Source organism: Desmodus rotundus, chromosome 3, assembly GCF_022682495.2.
Source record: "Desmodus rotundus isolate HL8 chromosome 3, HLdesRot8A.1, whole genome shotgun sequence".
Classification (NCBI taxonomy): domain Eukaryota; kingdom Metazoa; phylum Chordata; class Mammalia; order Chiroptera; family Phyllostomidae; genus Desmodus; species Desmodus rotundus.
Genome location: NC_071389.1, coordinates 17,771,868 through 17,792,488, shown reverse-complemented (window position 1 = coordinate 17,792,488; position 20,621 = coordinate 17,771,868). Strand labels below are relative to the sequence as shown.

The 20,621-nt window shown below is 51.9% G+C and overlaps 1 protein-coding gene across 1 annotated transcript in view; it reads right to left on the bottom strand.

Annotated features, from left to right (window-relative positions):
- The window catches only part of OPRD1 (opioid receptor delta 1), a 30,272-nt gene extending 10,049 nt beyond the window's left edge, over positions 1–20,223 (bottom strand). The window contains exon 1 of the mRNA XM_024554767.4: positions 19,851–20,223. Within this exon, the coding sequence (XP_024410535.2) occupies positions 19,851–20,077 (227 nt within the window). The 5' untranslated portion in view covers positions 20,078–20,223. The remainder of the gene's footprint in view (positions 1–19,850) is intronic.
- Positions 20,224–20,621: the final 398 nt, after the last annotated feature.

The window sequence follows — 20,621 nt, the reverse complement described above, 5'->3', positions numbered from 1 at the left end:
AAGGTGCAGGCAACAAAAAACAAAACCGATAAACCGAACTACATCAAAATTAAAAATGTTTGTGCATCAAAGGGCACTATTCACACAGTGAAAAGGCCAACCACGGAGTGGGAGAAAATATCTGCCAGTCACGGATCAGACAAGGGATTAATACCCAAAATATATAAGAACTCCTAGAACTCAACAATTCAAAAAAAAAAAAAGCAAAGGACTTGAGTAGACATTTCTGTAAAGAAACACGAATGGCCAATAAGCACATGAAAAGATGCTCAGCATCAGGAATCATTAGGGAAATGCATATCAAAATCACAATGAGATACCGCTTCACGCCTACCAGGATGGCTACTATCAAAAAAATAAAACCAGAAAATAACCAGTACTGGAGAGGATGTGGAAGAGCGGAAACCCCTGAGCTCTGTTGGTGGGAAGGTACAGTGTCCAGACGCTGTGGAAAACAGCATGGCGATTCCTCAGAAAACTGGAAGCAGAACTAGCATCTGATCCAGCAGTCCCACTTCTGGGTATACGCCCAAAAGAACTAAAAGCAGGATCTCAGATTCCTGCGCGCCCATGTTCACGGCAGCATTGTTCACAACAGCCAATCCGAGGGTCCAAGGATGGGTGAGCGGGTAAACCAAAGGTGGTCTATCCACACAAAGGAATATTATCAGCCTGAAAAGGGAAGGAAATTCTAACACATGTTACAACAGGGATGAACCCGAACGACATCGTGCCAAGCGAAATACGCCAGACACAAAGACACAAAAGAGACAAATACTATGGGACTCGGCTTACAGGAGGCACCTCGGCAGGCAGATTCATAGAGGCAGAGAGCAGAACGGCAGTTTCCGGGGCTGCGGTGGGGGTGGGCCTTTGTTCAGGGCAAGAGGGTTTCCATTTGGGAGGAAAGTTCTGAAGACGAGCAGAGTTCTGGAGACGGACGGCACTGACATCTGCACAACAATGGGAACACACTTCACGTCGCTGAACTGGACACTTCAAAAATGATTAACACGGTACGTGTTCTTTTATATGCATTTTATCACAATTTAAGAGAAGGTCATGGATAATCAGGAGCTGTCACTGTCTGTTTTCTAAGCTGGAGAATTCGATGAAGGGCCCTTCAGAGCCATTTAGATCTCGGCTCCTCCACACACTTAGCTGTGTGATCTTGGATAAATTACTTTACCTCTCTGAGCCTGTTTTCTTGTTCATAATTTCAATGTAATCATGCTTTTTAGGAGCTAAAACGTGTGAACATGTCTAGCTTACGAGCCAGCACGTAGACCAGAACTGGCAGCCCTTTAGGTTTTCTTTTTCCTCTGATATTTTCCTGCTTTTTTCTCATCAGGTTCAATTCTCATCATGGGACCCAACCCTGGGGGCGAGGACATTAAGTGCTGGCTGAACCTCTATTGACTCTGAGATGCACTCCTTTGCTTTCTTTCTAAGTCAAAATCCCCATGAACTCATCTGGAATTTTGCAGCTGCTAGAGAATTTGCTCCCAAACATCTCCGTCCCGGGCGAGGCTGCCTTTATCCAAGCACTGAATTTCAGAGTTCTGAACCCATCCTGCCTTCTGTCAAACAGCCCCAGTGTCAGGAAAGATCGTCACCGCCTCTATTAATTCTCCTTCAGTTTGAAGGAGATTGGGCTTGCTCTGCGTTGGGAGGGACAGACTGACACATCAGAACAATGTCATAGGCACAATGACAGGGCACAAGGGGGCATGTATTTATTTATTTGGGAGGGAGAAAGAGAGGGAAACATCAATGTGTGGTTGCCTCTTCCACACCCCATATTGGGGGCCTGGCCCACAACCAAGGCGTGTGCCCTGACTGGGAATCGAACTGGTGACCCTTCGGTTAGCAGGCCAGTGCTCAATCCACTGAGCCACACCAGCCAGGGCGCAATCAGTGTTTATAAACAACTGTGTGTAAGCTGTTCTCAGGCATGATTGTAGGCACTCCTTACACCTGGGTTTCTTTTGTTCTTTAACAGATAATGAACATTTGTTGGACACTGACTACGTACCAGGCACTGGGGAAGCGTTCTGCCTCGTTTAATCCTCCCAGGCCCCCTGCAGGGTGGACAGTATTTATTATTCCCAATTTACACAGAACGTGCCCAGGACTGCACAGTCAGAAAGAGGCTGAGCAGACAGTCAAACCAAGGGCTCCTCCCTGAAACCCTAGCACCTTCCTTTGACTTCGGTTTTGGCTTCTCGCCTGTGGACCCGAAGCACTCCCCGCGCCCTCACACGCTCTCTCTGACAGTTAAAATGTAAGCTCCCTGAAAGCAGGGGTTTGTCTTGGTCGCCACCTTGTGCCTAGAACTTAGGGCAGTGCCTCTCCCAAAGCAGGTGCTCCACACACACCTGGTGAATGAATGAAGGTCAGTGAGTTACCACACTTTCCAGACTGTAAGACGCACCGGACCCTAAGATGCACCTAGGATTTAGAGGAGGAAAATAGGAAAAAAAAAACCCCACTCCACCGCTGCCCCCCCCAACCAGTGAGCAAGGTAAGCTACATTCAGACTATGAGACGCATCCCCATTTACCTCCCAAATTTGGGGGGGGGTCTTATGGTCCATAAAATATGGTAGTCTCCCTCCAGACTGGGACATCCTTCAGGCAGAAACCGTGTCCCCGTCATGCTATACTGAGGGGACATGGTGTCTACTGGAGGACTGACTCCCTGTGGACAGAGGCCAGTAGCAAGTCACGGAGTAAAGGGTTCAAATTGGGGCAGCCCTCCCTCTCCCTGCCTCTCTCCCGTCTTCCTTCACTGCCTCCTCCCTCCTTTCCTCAACCTGGACTGACCCAGGTCCCCTGAAGGACATCTGGGCCCAAGCCCGTCTGCCCTGAATCTGAAGTGACTCAGCTCTGCGGCAGCAAAGAGAAATATTGTCAGATCATTTATCTAAAGTAGCTCATTTGTTTTCATCTAAACTAAGGGGAATTTTTTCCCCCATTTATGCACAAAAGCCCATGTAGGTCAAAGTCAGGGCAAGAGACCTAAACACCAAAACACTAACGGCAACGGCAACAAGGTAAGAGTACCACCCCGTCTCACCGCCCCCGGGACACGGGAGGGACCAAGTCCAACAGAACGGCTGCAGCCCAGATCAACACTCATTCGGTCCCAAACGGCGTGGATCGTTGGGGTATTTAGAATTCATTTCATTCCCAAGTGCTTTTGAGATCTCAAAATAACAGCTGCTCACTATAAAATGTTCAAACAACACAGAATCATTTCATGAAGAAAGCTTAAAAACAATCATCAATATTGCAGACCGTCATTACAGATAACATGCAAACGCACATACTCTGCTTTATGGCCCTGGGGTCTTGCTCCAATACTGTTCTATAGCCTATTTCTTCCAAAATATGCTGTGGCCACCTTTTGATAGCCATAGATATACATTAATATAATTGTTGGTGACTGAACTAATTGTTATTCTAGTCCAGAGGTCCAAAAACTTCTTTTCTGCAGAGTCTGAGAGTAAACATTTTAGGCTTTGCAGGCCACTTAAGGTCTCTGTTGCATATTCTTTGTTTTTTTTAATCCTCACCCGAGGACATGATTGATTTTAGAGGGAAGGGAGGGAGAGAGAGAGAGGGAGAGAAACATTGATGTCAGAGAAAAACATCAGTCAGTTGCCTCTCACACACAGGGACTGGGGACGGAAGCCACAACCTAGGCTTGTGCCGTGACCGGGAATCGAACCCACAACCTTTCAGTTTATGGGATGACATTCCAACCCACTGAGCCACACCAGCCAGGGCTATTCTTTTTTTCCTTTTTAACAACCCTTTGAAAGTATAAAAACCATTTTTAGCTCACGGACCCCACAAAAACAGACTTCAGGCTACATCTAGTCTCACTTACAGATTCTAAAGCTCCTGAGTATAGTTACTTAATAAATCCCCTGTTGAAAGATATATAGGTTGTTTCTGCTTTTGTTATCATAAATAACACTGTCATAAACATCTTCGTGCACACAGCTATCTGATGGTCTCCTAGAGAAAACCATCTCCTAGAATCTGGGCCAGAAGGCAATTCATAGTGAGGGCACTCCCTCCAAATGCTGCGCAGTTTCTCCTTGAGTGCGTGGGAGACAGGGAACTCACCACCTGCAGGCACAGTCCATCCCATTGTTGGGACAACTCACAGGGTAGGTGAGTTCTTCTCTTCTTTTTTTCTTTCTTTCTCTCCCTCTCTCTCTCTTTCTTTCTTTTTTTTTAGCTTGAGACTGCCTCCTTCTTACCAGGCACTGTTTTTCCTGGTTCTGCCCATGAAACCACAGAATCTAAACCTAACCCTGCTCCCTGCCGTGTGGTGGAAGATGGAAATTTAGCAGCACACAACCCCATCCATCTGTGGTGAGACCTGAGTAACACAAGTGCGTGCTCGGTAGCGTTAGCTGTTACGGCTTTTTGGTTAACTGCCTTCTCAGCACTGTGTGGCCGTTCTCAGAGCCCCTCTTGGTTTGTCCTCACATATTCATGAATGTGACTCTCTGAGAGAAGATGACACCACCTCTTAGGTTAGGGGAGGCCCCGAGATGATGCAGGTAAATCACATCACGGGCACACAGAGGGTGCTCAGGCCTGGCCTTCTCCCATCTCTCCGGGCAAGTACTGAGGCCAAATCCATTTTCTGTGGGATCTGTAACCTCACTCCACTCACGTGGACATACGCCCCAGCCAGCACAGATGGCTTCTGAGGACGGGTTTCCAGGTTTCTGCCCCGTGGTTGCCTGTATCCACCCATAACCATATGTGGTTTCCGTGTATTTCTTACCTAACTGGCATCACTGCTGATAGATTATCAGCTGAAGTTTCCTCCATCTCCTTCTCCCTCCCATCCTTATTCTCTAAACATAAATTTTTTTTTAATTTTTAAAAACATACGCCCACATCCCAACCCCCAGCACCTGTGAACGTGACCTTTTTGGAAAAAGGGTCTTTACAGATGTCATTACACTCAGAATCTCCAGAGAGGACACCCTCCCGGACTATCTGGGCAGTTCTGCGTGGGCCCTAACTCCAGTGGCAGGTGTGCTTGTAAGAGAAGCACAGGGAGAACAGGAGATGGCCACACGGAGATGGGGCAGCAACCAGGCAGATGCAGCTGCAAGCCAAGGGGTGGAGCCACCAGATGCTGGAAGGGGCGGGGAAGGGTTCTCCCCAAGAGCTGTCAGTGGGAGTGCAGCCCTGAAGACATTTTTTAGGCTCTGGCCTCCAGGACTGTGAGAGAATACACTCCTGTTGTCCTAAGCCTCCAAGCTCGTAGTAATGGGCTACAGCAGCCCTTCATCTAGTAAAGGTGTAAAGCGGGGAGAAGCACGGAGCTTGGCACCGGACACACCAGATTCAAGCCCCAGCTCTGCCTCTAACTAAGGCTGATCTTGGGCGAGTTCTAACATCTCCAAGCCTCCGTTTGCTCCTCTGTGAACAAACTGGGTATAACAATCCTACATATCGAATGAGTTCATGCCGATGATGTCCTAGCACACTGCCAGGCACACCCATGTAACCGTAGCTTCTCCCCTCGTCCAGATGAGGAAAACGGGCCCAGAGTGATACCTGCCGAGCTGCTCTGGAAATCCCAGGAACCTGACTCCTCCGCTGGCCCTTGGTAACCTGCCACCGCTGGGGTGGGACACAGAGCCTGTGCTGGAATTTCAGAACTGGAAGATGCTCTCATCTGTAACAATAAATTCAAACCCCCTCTCCCACCTTACAGATGGGAAAACTGAGGCCCGGAGAGGGAAAGACATAAGGTACATGGTAGCATAGAGTACTGGTTCTCCTGATGTCTGGGAGGCCAGGTTCTTCCTACCTCTCCAGGCTGCTCTCCCAGGAGCTAAGTCCCAGATGAGGGTTTGAGATAGCTGAGGCCAGAGGAAAAGGGGGCTCCCGTCCAAGGCTTCAGAGTCCCTGAAGTGGCCCTGGGCCCTTCGCAGATGACTACATTCTAGGCCCCGTGTCCGGTGATGACCAAGGTAGGGCAGGTCCACGGGTGGAACCGTCTCCATCACTGTCGCCATCTTTGCTGCCACCTCCGTCACAGCAGCCACACAGCAGTGGCTAGACTGTCTGACGTGTTCTCCTCAGTTCCAGCACAACACTTACACAGACGACCTCACTTAGTCACTCCAGCAACCCGACGGAACTGCTACCACTAGCGTCCTTACACAGAGGAGAAAAGTGAGCCCTAAGACTGTCCTGGGTTGAACAGGTGCCTCCAAAACTCACATCTTCCCGGATCCTCAGAGCGTGACCTCAATTTGGAAACAGGGTCTTTGCAGATGAAATTCGGTAAGATGAAGTCATACTAAATTCGGGTGGGCCCTGAATCCAATCTGACCGGTGTCCTTATGAAAGGGGACACACAGACGGAAGGAACACGGGGCCACGTGAAGACTGAGGCAAAAACCAGAGCGACGCAGCTGCAAGCCCAGGGAGGCCAAGGGCTGCCAGCATGCACAGAAGCTGGGGAGGAAGGGCTCCTCCCGGGAGCCTCAGAGGGAGCGTGGCCCTGCCTGGGTTCAGACCTCTAGCCTCCTAGGCTGTGAAGAATCCATTTCTTTAAGCCACCCAGTTTACGCAACTTGTCACGGCAGCCCGAGGAAGCTAATACAAAGGGGCTCACCATCTTGCCAGCCGTGGCCTAAAATACAGAAGCAAATCCTGTTAAAGTCACTCCACTCCCCAGCTGTCCCAACAAAAGGACTTTTGTCGTCAGGAACACCTAATGTTAGCTCGGAAGGGAAAGGTGGCTGCTAAGAGTGTTTTCTGAGCCCTTGCCAGCTGCCCGCTGCCCCGCACAGCAAATGCCACATGTACATTCTTTATGCCACTGGGTCCGCCCGACCACCACAGGAGGCGAGCATTATAAACCCATTTCACAGGTGAGGAATGTTGAGGCTAAGAGCGGTGAAGTAGCTCATCAAATGTACCCCACCATCAAGGAGTGGCATTGCCTGGGTGGGGCCTCGAGGCCTCTGACTTCTAACTTCTACCACACCTTCTCCACCGAGTACATCAAGGTCAATCCCTTTGTTTTACAAATGAGGAAGCCAAGGCACAGCTGGAGCACGATCATAAAGGCTCTGCCCACTGTGGGAGCTGCTTAAATAGGGCAGCTGCCAGGCGGCGGGGTTCGGGGCGGGGTTCCCCCTATTTGCAGACAAAGGGTGGCTGCTCTTCAGACCTGCAAAACGAGGTAGCCGGGCAGCAAGGGCTGCTAGCTCCGTCCCCACCCGCCATTCAACAGGAGTAGCAAGTGGCCAGAAATTAATTAGCTGTCTCAGTTTTGGCAAAGCCCGAGGAAGGAAAAGTGGTTAATTATAATGATACCCAGTGAGTGTGTCACTGGAGAAGATTAACAGCTGGGCCACGGAAACACAGGGCCCCTGAGCTGAACATGAGTAGGGAGGCCAGCCAGGTCAGCAATACACAGGGCAGACTCCTCATTCAAAGGCTACAATATGCTCGTGGAAGCTGGGAAGAGAAGCTCTTCTCCATCACCCTGGCTCTGCTTCTGGCTTAAAGGATGGCTGGACGGAGGGATGGGGCAGCCAGACATAAGAGAGGCCCCAGGAAAGCAGAGTTCCTCAAGTGTGACTTGTCAACCCATGGATCTCTGGAAGTAGGACATGCCCCCCACCAAATACCTACTGACATGACGTCTGAGTGTCAGCCCCGAGGGTGGGGCTCCAGCTATGCACAAAGGATTCTCCCCCAACCCCACATGTACGCATTTCGGGGGGGAGAGAAATAGAGCAGCCATCACCTGTTTGAAAATGTGTGTGGTCCCTGCTCTGATGGGCCCCGTAGGGCACCCTGCGGACACAGAGGAGAGGGATCAGAGAAGGCCCCTGGAGGAAAGATTCCCTAAGCCGAGAAGGGTTATTCTAGAGAGAGCAGAGGCCTGTGGTCGCTGCACATTTTATTTCCCTCTTGTCTGGTAGATGGGGGATTTTTTTTATAGATCCCAACTCAACAGAGCAAGTCTCATGAATAACGTGTCAACTAGATATTTAAGAAATACTTAGTGATAGCCCCTTAGGGCCAGGTATTGAGCTAGAAAACAGGACAGAAGATGAATGAGACACAGTTCCTGCCCTCCAGGAGCAGCCAGTGTAAAACGGAAGGCAATCACAGGAACAACCAATTGCACTGCAATCAGAAAACACACCCTGGCTGGTGTTGCTCAGTGGACTGAGTGCCAGCCTGGGAATCAAAGGGTCGCTGGTTCAATTCCCAGGCAGGGCACATGCCTGGGTTGCGGGTCAGGTCCCCAGTGGGGGCCATGCAAGAGGCAACCACACATTGATGTTTCTCTCCCTCTCTTTCTCCCTCCCTTCCCCTCTCTAAAAACAAATAAATAAAATCTTTAAAACAAAGATATTCCCATAAAGAAAAGTTAAAAGAAAACACTACTTCATGAACATCTACTTTTGTGTGCATCTCCACTCTCTCTATGTAACAGGCTCTGGACAAACACACTGGATTTGCATCATTGATTTAATCCTCATAACAAATGACTGTGGTAAGCACTCTCACAGCATGGGGGGGGTGGGGGGCGGGGTGAGTCAGGGAGGCAGAGAGACTTGCCCAAAATCACACGGCCTGCAGGTGGCAGTACTAGGACTCCAGCTGGGTCCCTCTGACCCTGTGATGGTTAGTGTTATGTATCAGTTTGGTGAGGCTACAGTAGCTGGTGATTTAGTCAAACGCCAATCTAGGTGCTGCTGTGACGGTATTCTGTAGATGTGGTTAAGATCTACTACAGTCAGTTGACTTTAAGTAAAGGAGAGTATCCTTGACAATGAAGGTTGGCCTTAAGAACAAAAATGCGGTTTCCAGTGTAATTCGAAAATAAAATGAAAATTACTGTGATTAACATGTTAAAAAAAAAAAAAAAACCCGAGGTTTCCCTGAGGAAAAAGAAATTCTGCCTGTGGACCACAGCCTCATTGTCGCCTGAGGGTCCCCAGCCTGCCAGCCTGCCCTACAGATTTCGGACCAGCCGAGCCAGGCCCCGCAGTCACATGAGCCGATTCCCGAAACACACCCTACTGGTTCTCATTCTCTGGGAGGCCCTGACGGACACAGACCCCAAAGCCCCGGCTCTCGGCTAAGGCTGCTGGTGCCGCCCCATGGTCCCCTCACCCGGAAAAGGGCAGCGACAACCACCACCAGGTCGGGTTGTGGCAGGGGACAAATGTGATGAGAGGCAGCACAATAAAGCAGAGAGAGGGCAGGCTCCATGGACGGACACTAACACTGGTGTCCTTGGGCAAAAGTCTGACATCTCTGAGCCTCAGCTTCTTTGTCTGTAAAACAAGCACATTAAATTCTTCCTGCCTCCTACTGCGTTGTAGAGATGAAATGAGATTTTTCATGTCAGGTCTCCTGAACAAAGTCTTGTGACATTATTACCAAAGTACATGCTCATGTTGGCCACGGCCGTGGGTGGTAGGCTCTTGATCATTTTGAGTCCTTACCATCGCCAAGGAAAGGTCCCAATCCCACAGTCCCATGTAAAAATATTACCCACAAGTTTATCATTTATAATAATGACCCTGTCTGGATGCTACACATTGCCTCACCTGCCCCCCACCCCCCAGACACACTCTTTGAGGACAAAGGGGGCAAGGCAGGCCCCAATGCAGAGCACTTCACACACGTGCCCCCCGTTGACTCAACACCCACCCTGGGAATGGGGGTCAATCAGTACACACCCATTTTGTTCACAGAAGGAAGCTGACCCAAAGGGGAGAGGTGCCCATCTGGGAGTGTAGAAAGGACAGAACCAGGATCGAAAGTTAGGTGTTCCAAAAAGCCCAGGTGTCCCACCTCTAGGCCTTGGGCCAGGCTGTGCATTACCTCTCACATCTCCCGCTGCCTGACACACGGCACAGTTTCACTTTTATTTATTAACAATTGATTATTTTAATAACTTTATAAACCAGACTCCCTGCCCCACGGCCTCTCCCAATCTCTGGCTGTATGAAAAAGTCCTTTTGCTGCTATCGGAATCAGAGGGTATCATGAGTTTGACCTTCCTCACGGACATCACTCCATGGACACTTGGCTCGCACGGATTCCGGGAGTCGAGGGGCCATCGGTACAAAGGCTGACTGCCCCTAGCAACTGTGGTCCTCAGCCAATGAACCACCATCTCTGGGCCTCACTGTCCTCGTCTGCCAAAGGGAGAGGAGTATGGTGCCATCCTCCTGGAGCTGGGAGAATTACGTGAGATCATATAGGAGGCACTCAGCCAAGCTCTAACCACCGTGTCAGCACTCGAGAAAGGTCGGGGGTTCGGATTAGCTTGTGAAGCCCTGTGGAGTCAACTCGCTCTGCTTTGCTGTTGCACCCTCTCTCATCTGGGAGGACAAGGCTGAGTGGGTGGAGGGAGTGGCTGGGGGCTACCTGCCAGCTCTAGGCAGGGCAACCCCCTCCCCCCCGGAGGGAATGGAAAATCACTAGATGAGGGGCATTTCCTAGCACTTCAGGAGGATAAGCTTTTGTAACCAAGGGAAATAGATTTACCTCCATCTGTCCTGCAGGGGTATCTGGGCTGACCTGGAGAAGCAGCCTTTCTCCCTTGGCTTAATCCCTCTCCCTGGTGCCCAAGTGCTAGGCAACCGGCCAAAGGGCGTCATCATCACCAACAATTTCCTGTTACTGGCCTGGCCCTGCACTAAGGCCATATAGCTTCTCTCTTAACCTTTGACCTCATGTACCCTCTACCTAAAACACTTCCTCCCAGCAGCAGGCCTCTGCTTAGTGCCCCCTTCTCCTCTGCCTCCCCGTATGCACCTGCAGCCCCACCAGGCTCTGTCCCCAGGCCTGTTTCAGTTGACTTCACTGCTCACAGCCTTCGCCTCACATCTGGTCTGTCATCGTCTCTCTCTTCCCCACGAGAATGTCACCTGTGTGAGGGCAGGGACGGTGCCTTGCTCACTGCTGCCCACCCTGCGCCTGGAAGTGCGCCTGGGACTTAGGAGGGGCAGGGGCGTGGATGTTCACCACGGCCCTGCCATACAGGCGTTTTTCTTTCCAGGGTACATTTTATTTTTTTTAATTTTATTCTTTTTCCATTACCATTCAGTCCCCTCATACATCCCTCCACCCCCCACAATCGCCACCTGCTATCCGTGTCCATGAGTCCTTTTTCCTCTTTGCTCAATAGGTGGTTCTCTATCGCCTGCATTTCACAGACAAGAACACGGGCTCAGTGAGGTGAGCCCAAGGCAGACAGCCAGCAAGAAGCAGGCCTGGATCTGAACCCCAATCTCTCTTCCTCTGAAGGGTATGACTGCCTCGCCAGCTACAGGCCCTGTGCCAGGAAACTTGGGGTGCTTTGGGGCCTATTTGGCGTTGTCGGTGGCCCTCAGGCCAGACTGCCTGTGCAGGAACCCACTTCTCCCATTCCTGGGTACCATGATCTCCAGCCACCCTTGGCTCTCCCTTAGCCCAAGTAATTTCAAGCGTGGAAAGAGACACAAGAAGAGGGGGCAAGGGGTTAGGAAAGGCAGGTTCCAGTCCTGGATTTGGCTGCTAACTCAAAAGACACAGAATATCTCCAGGCCCCAGTTTCCTCCCTTGTAAATCAGATAGACTGACCTTGACATACAAGGCAGCAGAAGCCAGGGCAGTGGTTACGAGTGTGGGCTCTAAGGTCAGAGTAGCCTGATTTCAACCTGACTCTGAGACTTGCAGCATGTTATCTCTCTTCTCTGAGCCTCACTTTTCCTCATCTATCAAATGGGGCTCATTTCACATGGGTATAAGGATTAAATAAAATACTGTATACACATCTCTAAGCAAAACACATGGCATAAAATAAGTGTTCAATAAAGAGAATCATCATCCATAATTCAAAATTCTATGCCTTGGTGAAAGGTTACTTCCGCAGGGAGAAGGGCGAGGCTATTTCCACCTCTCTGTGTGATGTTCATTGAATACAGCTCAGAGGACTTTGAAGTTTGTGTTCTTTCCATTTGCCGAGAAAGATTCGGCAAGCAACAAAAAACACAATTCTTCCACACACACGCCCAGGCCAGAGACAAAGCTACTGATTTCTGCAGCTGCACTGGGAGCTATAAATCAACAGAGCACAACCCAGATGCCCCATCCCGCCCCATGTCCCCCAGCTGGTAATGGGGCTGCTGAAGCCTGCATGATGCTCAATTACTCATTTACGCCAGGTTTTCTGTCCTACCCACCCCACGATTATCCCTCTTCCTGGGCATGTTATGATGCTCTGGGTAGCCAATTGGATTTAGAGGTCCCAGGACTCTGAGCTTAATGAAATCATGCCTTGCCCTTGCACAGCCCCTCTCAAAGTCCAGGCATCATCTGCCAGGAAGGGGAGAAAGAGAATCTGAAATCACAGCATCCGAGAAGCATTCTTCAAATCTCAGCCATAGTGAGAGCAGCCTAAAATTGTCTTATTTTCCTTCCACCCAAACCTGCACCCAGGGGTGGCCAGTGTCCCCTCACATACCTCAGTGATGGGAAGCTCCCAATATTACACAGCGCCTACACCTTCTTGGAGAGCTTTGACAGTTGCAAAATTTCTTATAGAAATCATGAGATGTGCACCCTGGCTGGTGTGGCTGAGTGGATTGAGTGCAGGCCTGCGAACTAAAGGATCACCGGTTCAATTCCCAGTCAGGGCACATGCCTGGGTTGTGGGCCAGGTCCCCAGTAGGGGGCGCACAAGAGACAACCACACATTGACGTTTCTCTTCCTCTTTTTCTCTCTTCCCCTCTGTCTAAAAGTAAAATAAATAAAATTAAAAAAAAAAGAAATTGTGAGATGTGTACAAACATAAGTGTTCAAGTATGTTCACAGACGCATCATTTAGATTGGCATAGTGCTGGAAATAACATAAGTCCCCCAAACAGAACACATTCACATAATGCAGCCATCAAAAAATCATTTTCAGAGAATGTTTGATAACATAAGAATGTGCTTATAACATAATGTTAAGTGAAAAGGCAGCTTACAAAATATTTTATATGATGAGATTATTTATAGTGTGATCCTCACATCATTAAAACACAGAGGAAGGGGCAAGAGAGAGAGAGAGAAAGAGAAATACACCAAAAAAGACAAAGGTTTTCTCTGAAATAACTACTGTGTTACCTTTATAGTAAAAGGATGTTTCTAATATTGAAGAGATAAAGTTTCCCTACAGTTTCCACCCAATAATTCTACTTCCTATGGGGCTCGATAAATATCGATCAAATGAATGAGAAGCAAGTCTCACTCCTCTTCTAACTAATAGAAACAATAGAAAATGTTTATTGAATGCTCACTAAATGCCTGGCTCTGGGCCAAAGTCCTTCACGTCATGCCTCGTGAATTTCTCATAACCACCCTATACGGGTCTATTGCTACTCCCATTTCACAGATAAGAAAATTGAGGCTTAGAGAGATTGTGTACGTATGGCCCAAACTCATTCTCTCAGCAAGTGGCACAGCTGGGGATGTGATCCCAGGTCAGTCTGGCTCCAATGCCCAAGCTCTCAACAGCTATTACCCCACGCAGAGGCTCAGAGGTTTGCAGTCTGCCCTGTTCCTGCCTTCTCGAACAGACATCCCTCTGCTCTCACCCCCATTCCCCTTGTGCCTCGTGGACGGCAGTAGCAGAGTCAAAGTAGAGTCATTTTGGAGTCAGAAAGACCTGAGTTTGCACCTGCCGGGCCTGAGTGGCACCTACGCCCTCATCTGTACCTGAGAATCTACAGCCCCAGTGGCAGAGCCGTCGCGAGGCTTGGACAAGCCTCTGGTGTGTGGCAGAAGCTCAGGGGAGGCTCCTCAGTGCCCTATGTGACTCCTCTGGTCTCAGTCACTTGTGTCTGAGTCACACACTCCTCAGGGAATGAACTGAAAGCCTGGGAAGTGTTGGCTCCGGGTCAAGGCCAGGAGACAGAGCAGGAACACCAGCCAGGGCTGCTGCTCACCGTTCCTGCTCCTCCTCACCAGGGGTCATCTGGCCTGGCCTCCTGCCTTCCTATAAGTCCAACAGCGCCTCACAGGACAACTGAGGCCAGGGTTTCGGTGACCAGTCCAAGGTCACACGGCTCTCTTCCATCACCCTGAGCTGGCCTCTCTGCTTTCCGCACATTGAGGCCCTCCCCATCCAATCCTCCTCACAACAGCCCACACCAAATTCATCCTCTTGAACACCATTCGGGACAGACTGATTGCTCCAAAGGTCCTTTCCCCCATGGCCTGTGACCCAAAGCTCCCTCATTTCCCAGCATGGCCACCTTACCGTGGGACCCGAGAGTCTGTCCAGCCCATGCTCCCACCGTCCAGACTTGAAAGTGGAGCCTCAGTACAACCTCTGGCCCCTAACACAGCCTTGCCAAGCTGTCTCCTTCCTCAATCCTCCCTCCAATTACCTCGGGCTGGTCCGTGGAGTTCCTCTGACATTTGTGCCTCACCAGGAATTTTGGAAGGCAGAGGCTGTAGCTGGTGGATTCATCCCTGGCTCCAGAGCCCGGCCAAAGCTAAGCTCATAGCAGGCCCCATGACAGCCGCGGTGAGGAGGGCACCTGCTGGCAAGGCCTTTCCTGCTTTTGTCCCTACGCCCTCTTCCACTGTCATAGCCACCCAGCCCTGACACTCTAATCTCAGCCACGGTGAACTTTCCCGCCCTCTGCAGCTCTGGAACACCCACCGAACCTTTCTTTGCTCATGCTGTTCTGTGTGTCTGGAATGCTCCGCCCCATGTAACTACCCAGGGGGTCCTGAGGGGCATGCCTGGGTGAGGAGCCAGAGGCCATGCTGAGGCTTAAGCTGAGAGCCTGGGAGTGGGAGCTGGGGCTGGACGGGTCTGGCAGGGGTCAGCATCAGCAAATGCTTGGCGAGCGAGTAAATGTGCAGACGATGCAGGAAGTAGGAGAGGGCCCAAGGCGGAAAATACAGCCAGGCTTCCGGGCCACCCACTCTGCAGCTGCCCAGGTGCTGGTTACCTGAGGGCTTACAACACAACAGGTGCTGGGCTGTGGCCTTTCACACGCATGAGCTCCCTAATCCTCCCAAGAAGCTACAATGATCACCCCAATTTCACAATGAGGCTCAGGGGACTCAGGCTGTTTGCCCAGGATGTGACTGAACTGGGATTGAGATGGGGCACTACCTGAACTCAAGCTGTGACCTTTAGGACTGCACTGTGTCACCTCCCTGGGATCTCTCCTGGCCTAGGGCACTCGGTCTCTGGCCCCGACCCATGCCACAAGAGAAGGGAGAGAGATAAAAGGCAAGGAGTTTATTCTGGGCTCCAAAAAATCAAGATGGGGACTCAGAGCTCCCAATCCTGAAAAGTTGACACCTGAGCACCTCCCAGCAACCCTTAGCATCTTGGTAGTAGACAGAGGGGACACCAGAACCTGTCACAATCTGCCCCAGCCCACAGTGCCTGGCTCAACCTCCCCTCCCAGCTCCGTGCTACAGTCACCTGGGTTGGGAGGGAAAATACAATGCTTTATCAACATCATCTTATCTTCAGGACACAGGGGCCTAGGAGGCAGGTATAAAATCTACGTTTTACAATCCACGAAACTGAGATGCAGAGTGGCCATCCAACCTGCTAAAAGGTCTCAGTAGGTGGCAGAGCCAGCGCTTAATACAAAGAGACATGAGCTACGGTAGAGATCAAGGGGCAGAGAAGCACAGAGCCTAAAACAGAGAATCAGGAGGAACAGGGGGCGTGGTGAGGGTGGAGTTGGAGCGGTAAGACAAATAGCAGGGTGCCAATCTGCCGAAACCAGGATCAGGGAGAGGTGGAGGTAGGGAAACAGAGCAGGCTGGGGCACAGACAAGAGGCCAAGTGGAAAAGCACAGACTCAGTTTACCTACCTGGATTCTGGGGCAGGCAGACCAGGAAGATCTGGGCCAGGCAAAGGGAAGATGGAGTGATGTGTCAGAAATGGGGGGGGTTCCTGCTAAGCTCTTCACAATCCATCTTGCCCAGAGGGCTGCCAAAGGGACCTCTGAGATGCCCGCCCTGCTCAGGCACTGACTCCACCCAGAAACAGGGGTTGTCCAGCATCTGTTCTGAGGACCCATGGAGTCACCAGCCAGCCGAACTCACATCACAGGACTAGGGAGTGATGCTCTGCTTGGAGAGCAGATGTTCCAAAATATCCTGCTCACACTTTAGGAACCACAGGCTGTTTGCTAAAAATGCAATCCCCAGAGGCCCCTCTCTGCATCCTGAAGGATGGGTGGGCCTCTCAGGCAAGCCCGCGAAGTGGGGAGAGATGCAGGATATAGGAGGAAAAGGAATGGAGAATGCTTCGTGATGTCTAATTCTGAGATCCCGGTGTTCCTGTCTTTCAGCACCTCGTCCATGTCGTCTTCCCACCAGAAGCTCCTCCCTCAGCTTTTTTACTCAGTTACCCCTTCCTCATCCATCAGCTCCCCGAAGGCCTCCTCTGAACTCCCCGCCCCCAGGTGAGACCCTCCCCACATCGTGGGCTCCCAAACCCCCGCAGATTCTTCCACAGCTACAAATTTAAGCTTGTTGGATGACTAGCCAATGAATGCCGACTCTCCCACCAGACTCCAAGCTCCATAAGGGCAGGGGCTTTTTCCCACATCTCCTCATCTCCGCATCCAGCACAGAGCAGCCATAGAATTTTCTTGAATAGGTAACTCTTTCTGTTCCTTCACACAGACACCCTCCCTGTTCTCAAAGAGCCTGAAAGGCTCAGAGACAACATGTTGTCCCATTTAATCCTCACAACACAGGATGCATTGCATTCCCACTTCACAGGCAAAGAAATGAGCTTCAGAGGTGAAGTCACTAGTCCCAATACACAGCAAGTATGTGGCTTCAAACTCAGGATTTGAACTTAGATGTCTGGCTTCAGAGCCCCAGCTTTGACACTATGCCACCCTGCTCTCCTGCCCCAAGGGTCCTCTGGATCTTCCCTTGTAAACCTTGCCTTCCCTTCCTTCTACCCCCCCAAACTGCCTAAGCTCAAGATTGACAAGCAGAATTCATTCATTTATTCATGCATTCATTCATCCATCCAACCAATCAACTGACTCGACTCCCTTACTAGTTGTGCCAGGCCCCATATGGGGGGCCAGAGAGACAGAGCAGAGGCTTTTCCATGTCCTGGGCTCCCCTCTCCCCGGTGCTCTTGGAACTTTGCCAGCAGAAGCCGAGCCCCAGGCAGCTGCCCTGCCCCTAGTCTCCCACTCAGTGGGGAAGGACTAATTTTGAGTCTTCCTCATTCCCCTCCCCCCACCCCCAAGGACAGCAGCCTAAAATACAGGGGGCCAAATAACGTGTAGGCTCACCATCCTTTTGTCCCCATCATTCTCTGAGGGTTCTGGGACAAGAGGAAGGACAGGTTCGGCCTCCTCCTTCATGCTATTCCACCCAGGCAGCTCTGAAAAAAGTTCTGGACTTGGAGTCCCAAGACCAGGGTTCAGCTCCACGTCTAGCTAGCTGTGGGCCTTTAGGAGAACAAGTCACCCTGCCTCTCCCAGAAGCACAGATTCCTCACCTGTAAAATAGGGACGATGATAAGGGCTCTAATGCTTACCCGACAGGGAGGTAGGGGAGGATTGAATCATTGAGACCCAGATGTGCGGTTACCACACAGACGGTCGGCCGGGGAAGTGCCTGGGTGAAGTGGGGACCCGGGGGGCTTAGCTGCGCTGCTGTCAAGAAGCATTCGATCATGCGATTTGGGGAAGGTCGGCTGCGGGTACCCCAAGCAGGCTGAGCCCAGGGCCTTCCCTGAGTAGACCCTCGGAAATGAGAGGCCTTCCCGCAGCTCAAGGGCAGTGGGGGCGCTGAGCTCATCAGCCCACCAGCCAGAAGCCCTGGGACTGGGACTGCACACGCTGACGCTCAGCTTTTCCCAGGCGAGAGCACCAAGGGCGCCTGAGAGAGGGTGTATGCCAGGACCCCGGAACTCTCAGAACAGTAGCTACTGTCAGGCCCACCATAGGGCGAGTGCCGCCCTCACTCTGGAAAATTCCTCCTCTTCATCACACAGACAGCTCCCACTTACTGGGTCCAGGCACCCGGCCAGCTGCATTATATATGCTCTCCCATCGACACCTCACAAAAGCCCTGTTGAAGAAGGTCCCGTTATTACCCCATTCTATAGATGAAGAAAGCGAGGCTAGGAGAGACTAAGTGACTTACCCAAGTCCCAAAGCCAGTTCATGGCAGAGCCGGGATTAATACATTCGCCAGCTGGCCCAACTCTAAACCCTGCACTATCCCCAAAGGCAAAGTGGGAAGAACCACTGACAAAAACGCAAAGCAAAGATCAGTGCTGCCTGTGGGGGGGAATCTGCCCGTGGTACCTGGTGATGAGTCACTGAAAACACAGGAAATTCTTGTGTCTTCCACTCTGCCTGGGGGAGCAAAGATCCCCCAGAGATCATGGATGCCAAAGCCCCCTCAACACCCATGCAGCCACCCAATACTGTACTCCCGCGCTCTGTGCTCTGTCCTGCAGAAACCCCATACTTCCCAGCAGGGGAGACTGAGTGTTGTCCTTCAGACAGAGAACCTGAGGACGGTGGGAGGTGGGGCAGGGGAGCGTTGCCCTCACTCGGATGGGCATCAGTGACTGGGCTGAGACCACAGTTCACATCTCCAACTTCTGAGTCACTACGGCCCAGAGAGGTTTAGGGCTGTGCCCTCGGTCAACCAGTACAGAGGACCCATTTTAAACTATCGGTAGATACCAGGACATCTTTGTTGTTATAAAAATAGGACTTTGCTTTCAATCCTTTTGCCTCTGTCTGAACTAGCAGAGCTGGGCCGGGGGGCTGCTTCTGGGGCAAGCCAATGGTGTTTCGGACTCCCCGAGAGGTCCACGGATACCGAGGAAAGAGCCTCACTTCCTGACGTGAAAGTACAAACTCCAGCCCAAGTAAACCACTGTTGCCTTTGATTTTTTTTTTTTTAAAAACCTATGAGAGGAGGAAATGGGAAGGGCATTTGTGAAGAGGATCTGAGGCCTCTCAAAATCACATCCAGAGCTCCTGACCAGATGGCCACTGGGCACAGGAGCGAAGACCTGACTGGCTGACCCAGAGCAGATGCCCACGGTACCCAGGAACCATAGGCTCTCCGTTCCCAAACACACACAAGTGCACAAACATAAGTGTCCAAGGCCACTCTGGATGCTTCCCTTCCTCTAGGACTTTAGGGGTTTGACAAGAAACAACACACGGTCACGTTCTCATACAGAGAGAAGCACGAACTGACCATGTGGGACAAGCACACACACCGATGATCACCAAGTGTGATTTGGTGAGTGCCCCTACAGCACGGAGCAGCACACTCCACACACACACACACACACACACACACACACACACACACACACTCCTGTCGCCCCTGCTGCAGCGACAGCCTATACACAGCTGTCTCCCTGGAGGCCCATGGCACCTTGGGCACCTCTGCCCGCCCCTATGGGTTTCAGAGGTCCAAACAGAGAATTTGTTCTGTCACAAACACAGAGTCACCCACTCACAAACTGGCAGATACACAGACTGTTGCCAAAAAGTCCCCCATAGCCTGATGCAGAGGCAAGGGAATGCCAACAGATGATCAAATGTTATTTAAACACACACACACACACAGATACAATGCAAATTTCAGCGTCCTCCTTTCCTTGGAAGTGGTCGTCCCGCTTGGCCCCACGCGCCCCCTGCAGGAAGTACGGAGGCCCGGGGAGGTCTGGAGTCCGAGGTCAGGGTCCCAAGTCTGCAGTCCCTACACTACCCGGGTCCACGCCCGTGGCACCACTCGGCAGCGGACTCACCGGACGATGCCGAACATGACGAGCACGTTGCCCAGTAGCCCCACGGCGCACACCGCTGAGTACAGCGCGGTGATGGCGATGGCCAGCGCGAGGGACGAGGCGCTACGGGCGCCCGGCGGCCCCGACGCATTGGTGCCCGCGCTGGGGAAGGCGCTGGGGAAGACGTCCGAAGCGGTGGCAAGGAGCGGGGACTGCAGCTCGGTGTCAGTGGAAGTGGCCGACTCCATAGCGGCCGGGCGGCCCGCGCCGCGTTCCTCTCCACCGTGCGCCCAGGGCGCAGAGACCAGGCGCGAAGAGCTCTCCAAGGGCCGGGGCCGAGGCCCCGACGCCGCCGGCTGCCTCCTTCGCCCGCCTCGCCGCCCGCACCAACCCTTCCCCGGAGCTCTCCCGCCCGCTCTCCTCGCCCGTAGCGCTCTGAGCTGGGAGCCTGTGCGGGCTCCTCGGACGCGCCCGCTGCGCGCACCACGTGGCCGGGAGGCGGCCTCCAGTCTGCGCCTGAGACCGGGGGCGGGTGCTGCACCACCAGCTTGGAGCTGGGCCGAGGAAGCTTCCCAATCCCTCCCCAGAGACGCTCCGCGGGCTCGGGTGTACTCCACCCCAGCCGGTACTCACCGCCCCCTGTACCTCCGCCCCCCCCCACCCCACCCCCGACCCCACACACCCCTTTAAAGGCTCCTTCGGAGTCAGGAGGACCTGAAGGTGAATTCTGCCTCTCACCCCAGCACTGACCAATAATGACCTTGAGTGAGTCACTTAACCTCTCTCAACTTC